The sequence below is a fragment of the Cherax quadricarinatus genome, chromosome 87 (genome assembly GCF_038502225.1).
Source record: "Cherax quadricarinatus isolate ZL_2023a chromosome 87, ASM3850222v1, whole genome shotgun sequence".
NCBI classification, from domain to species: domain Eukaryota; kingdom Metazoa; phylum Arthropoda; class Malacostraca; order Decapoda; family Parastacidae; genus Cherax; species Cherax quadricarinatus.
The window spans coordinates 13310520-13325508 of NC_091378.1; the positions used below are offsets into that span (position 1 = coordinate 13310520).

At 37.8% G+C, this 14989-nt stretch overlaps 1 protein-coding gene across 1 annotated transcript in view; it reads left to right on the forward strand.

Annotated features, from left to right (window-relative positions):
* LOC128703846 (lipid droplet-regulating VLDL assembly factor AUP1) overlaps window positions 1-14989 on the forward strand; it is a 168237-nt gene that overhangs the window by 143533 nt on the left and 9715 nt on the right. Inside the window, exon 7 of the mRNA XM_053798687.2 lies at window positions 5508-5646. Coding sequence (XP_053654662.2) covers window positions 5508-5646 — 139 coding nt within the window. The remainder of the gene's footprint in view (window positions 1-5507; window positions 5647-14989) is intronic.

Genomic DNA, 14989 nt, shown 5'->3' on the forward strand with positions numbered 1-14989 from the left:
CATTTGACAGATGTGGAAATGGGGTGATAGCACACAAAATGAGGACCGTAGCCATTATGGGGAAGGTAGGCAGATGGATTTTCAGGTTCGTAACATACAGAACACAAAAAGTAGTAGTGAACATAGTAAAATCCAGCACCAGCAAGGTAAAAAGCTCAGTTCCCCAAGGCAGTGTCCTTGCACCTCTGCTGTTTCTCATCCTCATAGCATAGATAAAAACTTCCATTACAGTTTTGTACCATAATTTGCAGATGACACTAAAATAAGCATGAAAGTCACTACAGTAGAAGACACTGAAAAATTACAGGAAGATATAAGTGGTGTTTTCCAGTGGGCAGTGGAGAACAATATGACATTCTGTGGTGGTAAGTTCCAACTGCTTAGGTATAGAAAGAATGAACAACTCAAAAGGAGCACTGTATACAGTACTCAAGAGGAGTTGATCTGTCTTTCAGAGAACAGTTCAATAAGATGAAGGTCATGACAGCCAGGAGAATCATCAAAGTGCTCCCTCAGAAGTGTTGAAAGAAATATCAGAATACAGAGAACATGAGAGCTTTTAAATTGCTGGGAACACCTTTAAAGTCTTGAATATGTACTCACTGGAGCAGAGGAGAGAGAGAGAATTGATAATATATGCTTGGAAGGTACTTGAGGGCCTAGTCCCAAATCTGCAACTGCCATAACAACATACTGGAGTGAGAGAGATGGGAGGAAGTGCAAAATAAATCCAGTGAAAAGCAAGGGTGCTGTGGGGCACAACAAGGGAGCACTGTATCAACATTCGTGGCCCGAGATTATTCAGATTATTCAACATTTTACCAGAAGATATCAGAAACACTGCTGGAACAAGTGTAGACATCTTAGAAAAAACTGGACAAGTAATTTCACCAGGTGCTGGATGAACCAAGCTGTGATGGATATGTTGGGCAGCGGGCCACCAGCAGCAACAACCTGATTGACCAGTCGACTAACACCCAGGTACCCATTTTATATTGATGGGTGAACATGGACAGCAGGTGTTTTGTGGAAATACTTATATCCTAATGTTTTTCCAGTCGTACCCGGGATTTGAACTCCAGACCTCAGTGTGTGTGAACTGAGTGCACTAGTGATCGAGCTATGGGACACCATTATTGCTTTCATACCAACTGACCCAGTGGATTGTGCTGAGTATTTCCGAAGTTCATCATATAGAGGTCTTTTATATTTATTCTACAGTGGTACCTCGAGTTTCAAACAACTCCCAACTCGAACAATTATGTAAGTGTATTTTTGTAAGTGCTTTTGTAAGTATATTTTTGGGGGTCTGAAATGGACTAATCTAATTTACATTATTCCTTATGGGAACAAACTCATTCGGTATCGGCACTCGAACAGCCTTCTGGAACTAATTAAGTTCGTAACTCAAGGTACCACTGTACGTACTTACAATTACTGTTTAAATATACTCCATACCAAAATAGCTAAATCAATGTCTAACTAACATGACAGCAAATGTGGGTATTTACGTCAATGCCCCTAGATGTGTAGGCCCTCTAATATCCATTTTGTATAGTTTTTTTTATATAATCAAAATAAATATTTCATTCATATTTTTAAATTAACCCTTTGACTGTCGAAACCCTAAATCCTGAGGTGTCTCTTGGTGTCGCAAAATATTTGAAAAAAAAATTATTTTTTTCTTATGAAATGATAAAGAATCTTTTCCCGATGGTAATGTCACCAAAAGTATGAAATTTGATGGAAAACTTATGGAATTACACTCTCGCAAAATTAGCTACCTTGGCGATATTTACGAATCGGTGATTTTACCCAATTTGAGCCTTATTTTCAGCTAATTCCATTGTTCCAGTCGACCAAACTCATAACTATTCCTTTAGAACTCCATTTGTTTTATCAACTGAGTACAAGAAACTGCCCATTTACCGATTTCAACTACCCAATAAAGTGGTCAGAAATTGGCAATTTGGCCAATTTCACGAAAATTAAAAAATATGACAATTTCCAAAGAGGGTCCCGAATGAACAATGCAGATATTCCTGGCTCTAAAATAGCATTTTCTTTGTTCATCAGTCATGTCTCCAGGCCCCTCTGATACTACACTTGCTTTCTATTTTGAATTTTTATTCAAACAATAGAAGATTTACTGTTATGCAGACTTCTACAATATTGTAATAATTGTATATATAACATCAACCCATTCATGACTGCATATTAGAATGGCTAGTTGGACATTTATTAGACAATGACATCATTTGTTTACTCTTGAACATCGGCAAAAATTAAACATTTCCCCTACTTTGAGCTCCATTTCCAGGTCCTTTTCATATTACAACCAATCAAAATCACCTCTATTTCTATAATATGTTTTCCATTCTATCAAATGTGGCTACAAAAACGAGAATATAACCATAAAAACTATACGAAAATACACCTCAAAGTTGGTGTGTTAATCCAAAAACACGGTCGGAGTTTTTTTCTCTCATTATGCACTGGGTGTTGCATGACTTTTTTTTATATGGTGGACACTGACCACACAGACCCATTCTCTCACATGTGCTTGATTTGAAGCTTCTAGAATTTTTGAGTATATATACGTCAAACATGGTGGCTTGTAAGACGTATATAAACGACCGAAACAGTCAAAGAGTTAATGGGGATTTTATTATGATTTTTTATGCAATAATATGCAGGAAGACATTAAAAGTACAATATAACTAGACTACTTCCCGGTAAAAGTAGATCTTAGACAGGGATATGTAATGTCACCATGGTTGGTTAACCCTTTCAGGCTCCCCAGGCCCTCTCCGAGACTTGCTCTCAGGGTCCCCAATTTAAAAAAAAAATTATTTTTTCTTATGAAAAGACAGAATCTTTTCCCAATCATAATGACACCAAAAGTATGAAATTTGAGGGAAAACTTATGGAATTATGCTCTCGTGAAGTTAGCGGTCTTGACGATGTTTACGCATCGGCGATTTCGCCCACTTCGAACCCTATTTTTAGCCAATTCCAGTGTACTAGTCAACAGAAATCATAACTATTTTGCTAGAACTCCATTTTTCCCATCAAATGAGTACAAGAAACCACCCATTTACTGATTTCAACTATCCAATAAAGTGGTCAGAATTTAGCAATTTTGCCAATTTCACACAAATTTCAAAAGATGCCAATTTCCGAATAGGGTCCAGAGTAAACAAGAAAGACATTCCTGGCACTAAAATAAGTTCTCTGTTCATTAGTCACATCCCCAGGCCCCTCTTACATTTCTTTGGCTTTCCACTTTGAATTTTTATTCTTACAAAAAATAGAAGATTTACTGTTATGCAGACTACTGCATTAGTGTAGAAATTGTATAAATAATATCAGCGCACTTGTGAAAAAATATTGGACTCACCAGTTGACGTGTATTGGACGCTTGGCATGATTTGTTTACTTTTGAACTTTGGTAAAAATTGAACATTTCTGCTACTTTGAGCTCAATTTCAAGGCACTTCTCATTGTGAAACCAATCAAAATCATCTCAATTTCTGTAATATGTCTTCCATTCTATAAAATGAGACCAGGAAAACTAGAATACCATACAAAAATACAGTGCAAAATCGCTGTTTTATTCCAAAAACATGGTCAAAGTTTTTTTTTCTCATTACGCACTGTGTGCTGCTAGATTTTTTTTTATACTGCACACACTGACCACATAGACCCATTCTTTCACATGTAGGCCTACCAGCTTTCTCTCGCTAGATTTGAAGGCGCTAGAATTTAGGCGTTCCAGTACGTCAATAACCCTGGTGCGTAAGCCGTACTAGTACATCAGAAACCCTTAAAGGGTTAATAAATGTATGAGTGAGGGGAAGGGCAGGGCAGAGGAAGGGATTGGCAGAGAGCATGCATAGTTCCTTTGTATAAAGGCAAAGGGAGCAAATGAGAGTGTAAGAATTATAGAGGAATAAACCTGTTGAATATACCTGGTAAGGTATATGATAGTTATTACTGAAAGAATTAAAAAAAATCTCTTGTAAATTGATGAAGGTAAAAAAGGTGAGTGGTGCATTGAGGTATCTGTGGAGATAAAGAACGTTATCCAAGGAGGCAGAGAGGGTAATCCATGAGTGTATAGTTGTATCAACCTCTTATATGGGTGTGAAGCATGGGTTGTGAATGTTGCAGTGAGAAGGAGGCTGGAGGCAATGGAGATGTGTTTGAGGGCTATGTGTGGTGTAAATATTATGCAGAAAATTTGTAGGTTGAGGTTAGGAGGAGGTGTGGAGTTACTATAAGTATTATCTGGAGGGCTGAGGAGGGGTTGTTAAGGTGGTTTGGACACTTAAAGAGGCTGGAGCAAAATAGGATGAGTTATAGGGTGTATAAATCTGTAGTGGAGGGAAGGCAGGGTAGATGTCACCCTAGGAAAGGATGGAGGGAGGGGGTAAAGGAGGTTTTGTGTGTAAGGGGCTTGGACATTCAGCAGGTATGGGATTTGGCGAGCTGTTGGAGTGTGAGAAAGGTAGTATTTTGTGAAGGGATTCAGGGAAACTGGTTAGCCAGACTTGGGTTCTAGTGGTGGGAAGTACAATGCCTGCACTCTAAAGGAGGGATTTGGGATATTTGCTGTTTAGAGGGAAATCTAAACTGTCGTGTCTTTGCACCTCTAGTAAGACGTGATAGTGTGAATGATGGTGAAAGTGTTTCTTTATTGGGTCTCCCTACCTCAGTGACAGACAGCCAGTGTGTAAAAAAATAAAAAACCTTTTAAATGCAGGGTTAATTTTTTTATTGTACTAAATATGTGTCTGTGGTTACTCCTGTTGCTTTAAAGGTGGATAAGTTAAAAAAAAAAAAGTCAGAAGACCAACAAATGAATCTTGGAACTAAAAAAAATGAATTACTATGATTAAAAGCATTATATATACTGTTGTTAGCTGATAGAAAATAAAGACATGATTACTGCATTTATTATGTAAGTATGTCCTAACACTATCAATAGGAAAGCAGACACTGTAATTACAGAGTAATGAATAGGCACAGAAAGCATACTAAGATATTCTTTGCTACAGAGTAGAATAGTGGAAGGGGTTACAATAGAAGGTAGTAAATGTACAGGTATATCTACATAACATATACATTATAAGCATACAACAGTTTTGCTGTACAGTGTTTTAGGTTTTCGTCAGAGAATAGAATATGTATATATGATATAATGCTAACTCTTCGGTCCAATTGTTTATTTTAATTTCGTCATCACTTGTATTTAACCATTCACTCCATCACTGTCAAGCACCCTTCTGGCAAGACAGTGATGGAGTGAATGATGGTGAAAGTTTTTCTTTTTCAGGCCACCCTGCCTTGGTGGGAATCGGCCAGTGTGATAATAAATAAATAAAATAAATACTTGTATTTAAGAAGAATACTTTTTTCTTTTACTTTAACTTTTGAAAAAATATAATATATTTTCTGCAAAAAAAGTTATATTTGTAAATCTGTGTGTGTGTGTTACTGGTCAGGTGGAATACATGAAGCGACTTGCCAGAGAGGCAGCAGCAGCGGCAAATCCCATGTTGAATCCTGAAGTGCACAGAATGGCCCAACAGGTACAAGAAGTATTGCCACATATTTCCCTTGAACAAATTAAGAGAGATTTAGGTAAGTTTGTACATATTTGTATTTATGATTAATGGGATTCTTTCAGTTTAAATACATTTATTGTTGTAAATAAAATACATAATAGAAAACCTAATTTACAATTGTTTTACAAGTCTATATAACCTACAAAGTAGCTGAGTAACTAAGGAGTGGGAATGCTATGTACATTGTGTGAAAAACAAGCTTTAATTGGGAATATTTTCAATCAGTTTTGACTAAACATACATCCTGTAAGGTTTTAGAAAAGGTAGCTCAGGCATGAAAATGTTTCTGTTCAGAAATTTCTATGGCCTGGGAGAAAGTGGCTGCTGGTGCTGCAGCGGTACATACTATAAACCTTAACAGCTGACCCACAACCTTCACCTGATAAAACATAAATGGATGACTGATAGCTGTCTACTGCTCAGTAGTCTTATAACCATCTCCAAACACTTGTATATCAACATGCAGAGGGAACAAGGAATTTAAAATGGGATAAAATTCTTCCGTGTTACTATTATTAATACAGTGGACCCCCGCTTTACGATCAGCTCCCAATGCGACCAATTATGTAAGTGTATTTATGTAAGTGCGTTTGTACGTGTATGTTTGGGGGTCTGAAATGGACTAATCTAATTCACAATATTCCTTATGGGACCAAATTCGTTCAGTACTGGCACCTGAACATACTTCTGGAATGAAATAATATCGTAAACCGGGGGTCCACTGTACTAATTTTTTTTATTCCTGCAATTGTTTTACATGAATGTAGGATTGCTGGTGTCTTTTTTCTGTCTTGCAAACATGCAACTTCTACTTACACTTAGGTCACACTACACATGCATGTTTTTTTTTTTTTTTTTCAACAAGTCGGCCGTCTCCCACCGAGGCAGGGTGACCCAAAAAAGAAAGAAAATCCCCAAAAAGAAAATACTTTCATCATCATTCAACACTCACTCACACATTATCACTGTTTTTGCAGAGGTGCTCAGAATACAACAGTTTAGAAGCATATATGTATAAAGATACACAACATATCCCTCCAAACTGCCAATATCCCAAACCCCTCCTTTAAAGTGCAGGCATTGTACTTCCCATTTCCAGGACTCAAGTCCGACTACATGAAAATAACCGGTTTCCCTGAATCCCTTCACTAAGTATTACCCTGCTCACACTCCAACAGATCGTCAGGTCCCAAGTACCATTCGTCTCCATTCACTCCTATCTAACACGCTCACGCACGCTTGCTGGAAGTCCAAGCCCTTCACCCACAAAACCTCCTTTACCCCCTCTCTCCAACCCTTTCGAGGACGACCCCTACCCCGCCTTCCTTCTCCTATAGATTTATATGCTTTCCATGTCATTCTACTTTGATCCATTCTCTCTAAATGACCAAACCACCTCGACAACCTCTCTTCTGCTCTCTGACTAATACTTTTATTAACTCCACACCTTCTCCTAATTTCCACACTCCGAATTTTCTGCATAATATTTACACCACACATTGCCCTTAAACAGGACATCTCCGCTGCCTTCAACCGTCTCCTCGCTGCTGCACTTACCACCCAAGCTTCACACCCATATAAGAGTGTTGGTACCACTATACTTTCATACATTCCCTTCTTTGCCTCCATAGATAACGTTTTTTGACTCCACATATACCTCAATGCACCACTCGCCTTTTTTCCCTCATCAATTCTATGATTAACCTCATCCTTCATAAATCCATCCGCCGACACATCAACTCCCAAGTATCTGAAAACATTCACTTCTTCCATACTCCTCCTCCCCAATTTGATATCCAATTTTTCTTTATCTAAATCATTTGATACCCTCATTACCTTACTCTTTTCTATGTTCACTTTCAACTTTCTACCTTTACACACATTCCCAAACTCATCCACTAACCTTTGCAATTTTTCTTTAGAATCTCCCATAAGAACAGTATCATCAGCAAAAAGTAACTGTGTCAATTCCCATTTTGAATTTGATTCCCCAAAATTTAATCCCACCCCTCTCCCGAACTCCCTAGCATTTACTTCCTTTACAACCCCATCTATAAATATATTAAACAACCATGGTGACATTACACATCCCTGTCTGAGACCTACTTTTACCGGAAAATAGTCTCCCTCTCTTCTACACACCCTAACCTGAGCCTCACTATCCTCATAAAAACTCTTTACAGCATTTAATAACTTACCACCTATTCCATATACACTGTACTTGTACCATCTGCCACATTGCTCCTCTATCCACTCTATCATATGCCTTTTCTAAATCCATAAATGCAATAAAAATTTCCCTACCTTTATCTAAATACTGTTCACATATATGCTTCAATGTAAACACTTGATCTACACATCCCCTACCCACTCTGAAACCTCCTTGCTCATCCACAATCCTACATTCTGTCTTACCTCTAATTCTTTCAGTTATAACCCTACCGTAAACTTTTCCTGGTATACTCAGTAAACTTATTCCTCTATAATTTTTACAGTCTCTTTTGTCCCCTTTCCCTTTTATATAGAGGAACTATACATGCTCTCCGCCAATCCCTAGATACCTTCCCCTCTTTCATACATTTATTAACCCTTTCAGGGTCCAAGGCCCAAATCTGGAGTTACGCACCAGTGTCCAAGAATTTAAAAAAAAAAAAATTTGTTATTTTTTCTTATGAAATCGTAGAGAATCTTTTTGTGAAGGTAATAAAACAAAAAGTACGAAATTTGGTGGAAAATTGACGAAATTATGCTCTCGCGAATTTTGATGTGTCAGTGACATTTACGAATCGGCGATTTTGCCGACTTTGACTCCCATTTTAGGCCAATTACATTATTCCAATCAACCAAATTCTTAGCTATTTCACTAGTATTACTTCTATTCTATCGATTGAGCACAAGAAATCTCCAAGTCAACTGTTTCAACTACAAAATAAAGTGATCGGAAATTGTTAATTTGGCCAATTTAACACAAAGTTCAAAATATTCCAATTTCAAAATAGGGTCCAGAATAAACAATGTAGGCATTCCTGGCACTAAACTAACGTTTCCTCTGTTCATTAGTTATGTTTTGAGGCTTTACAAATAAATTCCATTTTGATTTTTTATTCACATAATGAATTTTTATTCACACCAAAAAATAGAAGATTTACTGTTATGCAATACTGTAATAATTGTATAAATATCATCACCATATTTGTGAATGTATATTAGACCCACCAGCTGGTGTGTATTAGGCATGTGAGGTCGTTTGTTTACTCTTGAATATCGGCAAAAATTTAACATTTCCGCTACTTTGAGCTCAGTTTCAAGCCATTTCCAGTGCTAAAACCAATCAAAATCATCTCTATTTCTGTAATATGTCTTCCATTCTATCAAATGAGACCAAGAAATCGCAAATACAACTATAAAAAACATACGAAAAAACACTGCAAAGTTGCTGTTTTAATCGAAAAATCATGATTTAAGTTTTTTTCTCTCATTATACACAGTGTGCTGCAGGATCTGTTTTATGTGGTGCACACATACCACCTAGATGTATTCTCTCATATCTAGGCCCAAATGTACCACTCACAGTTTATCAGAGTAAGCTGAGCTCATGGCGTAGATCTACGGTTTGGACCCTGAACGTAAAGCCGTAGATCTACGGGACGGACCCTGAAAGGGTTAAACAAAAGTACCAACCACTCCAACACTATATCATCCCCTGCTTTTAACATTTCTGTCATGATCCCATCAGTCCCAGCTGCTTTACCCCCTTTCATTCTACGTAATGCCTCACGTACCTCCCCCACACTTACATTCTGCTCTTCTTTACTCCTAAAAGATGGTATACCTCCCTGACCAGTGCATGAAATTACCGCCTCTCTTTCTTCCTCAACATTTAAAAGTTCCTCAAAATATTCTCGCCATCTACCTAATACCTCCATCTCCCCATCTACTAACTCCCCTACTCTGTTTTTAACTGACAAATCCATACTTTCCCTAGGCTTTCTTAACTTGTTTAACTCACTCCAAAATTTTTTCTTATTTTCATTAAAATTTCTTGACAGTGCCTCTCCCACTCTATCATCTGCTCTCCTTTTGCACTTTCTCACCACTCTTCACCTTTCTTTTACTCTCCATATACTCTTCTCTTCTTATAACACTTCTGCTTTGTAAAAACCTCTCATAAGCTACCTTTTTCTCTTTTATCACACCCTTTACTTCATCATTCCACCAATCACTCCTCTTTCCTCCTGCCCCCACCCTCCTATAACCACAAACTTCTACCCCACATTCTAATACTGCATTTTTAAAACTATTCCAACCCTCTTCAACCCCCCCACTACTCATCTTTGCACTAGCCCACCTTTCTGCCAATAGTCGCTTATATCTCACCCGAACTTCCTCCTCCCTTAATTTATACACTTTCACCTCCCTCTTACTTGTTGTTGCCACCTTCCTCTTTTCCCATCTACCTCTTACTCTAACTGTAGCTACAACTAAATAATGATCCGATATATCAGTTGCCCCTCTATAAACATGTACATCCTGGAGCCTACCCATCAACCTTTTATCCACCAATACATAATCTAATAAACTACTTTCATTACATGCTACATTATACCTTGTATATTTATTTATCCTCTTTTTCATAAAATATGTATTACTTATTACTAAATCTCTTTCTACACATAGCTCAATTAAAGGCTCCCCATTCACATTTACCCCTGGCACCCCAAATTTACCTACTATTCCCTCCATAACATTTTTACCTACTTTAGCATTGAAATCCCCAACCACCATTTCTCTCACACTTGATTCAAAACTCCCCACGCATTCACTCAACATTTCCCAAAATCTCTCTCTCTCCTCTACACTTCTCTCTTCTCCAGGTGCATACACGCTTATTATAACCCACTTTTCACATCCAATCTTTATTTTACTCCACATAATCCTTGAATTATTACATTTATAGTCCCTCTTTTCCTGTCATAGCTTATCCTTCAACATTATTGCTACTCCTTCTTTAGCTCTAACTCTATTTGAAACCCCTGACCTAATCCCATTTATTCCTCTCCATTGAAACTCTCCCACCCCCTTCAGCTTTGTTTCACTTAAAGCCAGGACATCCAGCTTCTTCTCATTCATAACATCCTCAATCATCTCTTTCTTATCGTTTGCACAACATCCACGCACATTCAGACTTCCCACTTTGACAATTTTCTTCTTCTTATTGTTTTTAGTAATCTTTACAGGAAAAGGGGTTACTAGCCCATTGTTCCTGGCATTTTAGTTGACTTTTACAACACGCATGGCTTACGGAGGAAAGATTCTTATTCCACTTCCCCATGGATATAAAAGGAAAAGTAATAAGACCAAGAACTATTAAGATAAAATCAAAGAAAACTCAGATGAGTGTGTATAAATAAATGTGTACATGTATGTGTAGTGTGTCCTAAGTGTAAGTAGAAGTAGTAAGACATACCTGTAATCTTGCATATTTATGAGAAAGACAAAAGACACCAGCAATCCTACCATCATGTAAAACAATTACAGGCTTTCGTTTTACACTCACTTGGCAGGACGGTAGTACCTCCCTGGGTGGTTGCTGTCTACCAACCTACTACAAGCCAATATATACATACCCCTCTGGGTTTTCTTCTATTTTCATACTTGTTCTTGTTTATTTCCTCTTACCTTCATGGGGAAGCGGAACAGAATTCTTCCTCCGTAAGCCATGCGTGTCATAAGAGGTGACTAAAATGCCTGGAGCAAGGGGCTAGTAACCCCTTCTCTTGTGTACATTACTGAATTTAAAAAGAGAAACTTTCATTTTTCTTATCAGGTCACCCTGCCTGAGTGGGATATGGTCGGTTTGTTGAAAAAAAAAAGTTTTTTATTGAAATGTATGAAAGGTGTGGGCTAATAAGACAGACATCCCACAGTTGTCTACCACTCAGAGCTATGTACCAAACACTTTTGCATCAACAAGCACTGTCCAGACCCCCAAAATGAAACTTTCTCTCAATGTCCAATAAGAAAAAAAAATTATTCTAAAATGATAATCTTTTCCTGAAGTTAATAATATGAAAAGTAGGAAATTTGATGGAAAACTTTGGGGATTATGCAGGAGCAAAGTTAGCAGTCTGTGCATAGTTTATGCACCAGTGATTTCGCCGAATTTCAGTCCGATTGTTCCAGTTGACAAAATTGTTAGCTATTTTACTAGTATGCCTTCCATTCTATCAATTGAATATGTACAAGCAACTGCTCATTCAGCTATTTCAGCTACCCTATAAAGTGATCAGAATTCAGTGTTTTGGCCAATTTCACAAAATTAAAAGAATACCAATTTAAAAATAGTTCATAATGTAAACATTTGTGGCACTATAACACTATTTCTTCTGTTCATTAGTCATGTCCCCCAGGCTTCTCCTGTATTGTTATACAGTAGACCCCTGGTGTTCATAATTAATCTGTTCCAGAAGGTTGGCCTAAATCTGAAATGGTCATAAACTGAAGTAATTTTCCCATAAGAAATAATGTAAATCCATTTAATCCATTCCAGACACCCAAAAATATTAACAGAAAATACATTTTTTAAAGAATAACTGTAGTTTTACATACAGAAAACAATGAGAAATAAATATAAAGCATTAATTTTAATGATAAATAAACATTACATACCTTTAATGAAGACTCTTGTTGGCATATGGAAGAAGGTGAGGAGAGGAGATGAAGGAGAGTTTATTGTTTGGAAGGGAAATCCCCCTCCATAAGGACTTCAGGTATCAAAGCCCTCTCTGGGGTTACTTCCCTTCTTTGTCTTTTACTGCCACTAGGACCAGCTTGAGAGTTGCTGCACTCTTGTTGCACAAAAAATCTGTCCAGAGAGGCCTGTTTCTGGCGTATCTGTAAGATTTGCCTAAAATAGGACAAGACATTGTCACTGAACGTGTTGCAGACACGGCTTGCAACAGTTTTGTTAGGGTGATAATTTTCCGCAAAACTTTGCAACTCATTCCACTTTGCACACATGTCCTTAATCACTAAAGAAGGCACATTCTCTCCCCTCTCTTCCTCCTCTTAAGCAACATCCTCAGCTGCAGTCTGTTGCTGTTCTGGTTGAAGGTGTGCTGTCTAGCACAGGAGCTGGTGATCACCCGCACAAAAAGCTGCTGTGCGGGTGATAACCAGCTACTGTGCTAGACAGCACACCCCACCACTTTTCAAAAGACTCAACTTGCTAAATATACAAGACATACACTCTTATTATTGTGCCTACTACATATACAGAACTTTAAACTCTACTGTAAACCCTCCTCTAAAACTACTCCTCGACAGTTACAACAGAATGCACAGTCACAGTACAAGGCATAAGGCACTTTTCAACATCCCTTGAGTAAGACTCTCACTATGCAAGAACGCTATGCACATAAAAGGCCCAAAGATTAAGTAAGTAAGTAAGTAAGTTTGTTCAGGTATACACAAATACAGGTACATAGAATTATCGTACATAGCAGCATATGTGTAGAGAACCTAGGATAACCCAAAAAAGTCAGACAGAGTGACTTATTTCCATTGGTGTCCTTTATTCCATTGGGGATCTGGAACTTGCTACCGGAACAGGTCAAGGATCCCCAGACAGCTTATAAATTTAGGATTCTGCTAAAAAATCATTTTATCTCACAATATTAACCAAATCAACCAAACATCTACTGATTAGTTTTATCATGTGGCCACCTGGCTTTTAATTCTGCCATTCCATAAAATATTACCACCTGCACCATTCCTTGTAAATTTGATTTTATACTAAATATACATAAGATTTATTAAGTCCAAATAAGATTGTAAAACAGCTAACCACTATTCCTTGTTTAGTTTTAGGTATAATTACTATGTACTATTCTCTTATCTAGTTTTAATTAGTTACTATGTATTAGGATTACAGTGGACCCTCGACATTCGATACTAATCCATTCCTGAGAGCTATCGAATGTCGAAAATATCGAAAGTCGAATTAATTTTCCCCATAAGAAATAATGGAAATCAAATTAATCCGTGCAAGACACCCAAAAGTATGAAAAAAAAAAATTTTCCACATGAAATATTAAGTTAAATGCAATAGAATAATTACAATAACAACAATAACAATAGATTAATAACAATAGAATAATTGACACTTAATTTTAATGAAGATCTGGTGATGATTGATGGGATGGGAGGAGGGGAGAGTGTTGATGGTGTTAGTGTTTAGAAGGGGAATCCCCTTCCATTAGCACTTGAGGTAGCAAGTCCTTTTCCGGGGTTACTTCCCTTCTTCTTTTAATGCCACTAGGACCAGCTTGAGAGCCACTGGACTTCTGTCGCACAACACATCTGTCCGTAGAGGCTTGTACCTCTCATTCCTTTATGACTTTCCTAAAGTGGTTCACAACATGTCAGTGTAATAGTCACCAGCACGGCTTGCAATAGCTGTGTTAGGGTGATTGTCATCAAGAAAGGTTTGCACTTTAAGCCACATTGCACACATTTCCTTAATCTTTGAAGTAGGCAACTTCTTCAGCTTCTCTATCCCCTCCTCTGAAGCAGTTTCCTCAGGTCTGGCCTCTTGCTGTTGAAGATGATCTAGCAGCTCATCAGTGGTTAATTCTTCATTGTCCTCCACCAACTCTTCCACATCCTCCCCACTAACCTCCAACCCCAAGGACTTCCCCAATGTGACAATGGATTCCTCATCTGGCATAGGATTCTCAGGGTTAGCCTCAAGGGGGAATTCCGGGATAACACGAACGAAAAATTTTTTCCGAAAAAAATTCACAAACTGAGTTAATCTTATAGAAAAATAGCTTAACTCTCTGGCAACACAATGGTACCAGAATCATTGTTCTACGACATTCCTACAAGGAATTATGGTCATTTAAATACACCTAGGGTTACGTCACCACCCGCGACAGGTGTGCTCACCTGTCGTCAATTTATTTTTTTTTTTCCGTTTTTTTTTCGTGTATTTACTGTATTATTCTTTCTAAGATAATAATTGACGATTTGGCATCATAATACAGTAGGTGGGACTTATACGTAGAGTTCCAACCAACCAGGAACCTCCCGACACCATTTTGCTGACGTCATGGAAAATTCCAGTCTCGGGGGTGGCCGGGGAATATGGCTCAATATAACGCTATTATAGCTTCTACGGCTTATTTATCTATCACAATTGATCTAATATGACATAATAAACAATATAAATAACAAAGAAGTATGGTAAATACTCCAGAATGAATAATATATGGAATATTCCCAGAGCGCTCCATCGGGAATAATAGATTCCCATTCTCAGAGAGGGGCTTACATTCTCTTTCTCTCACCTCCAGGGT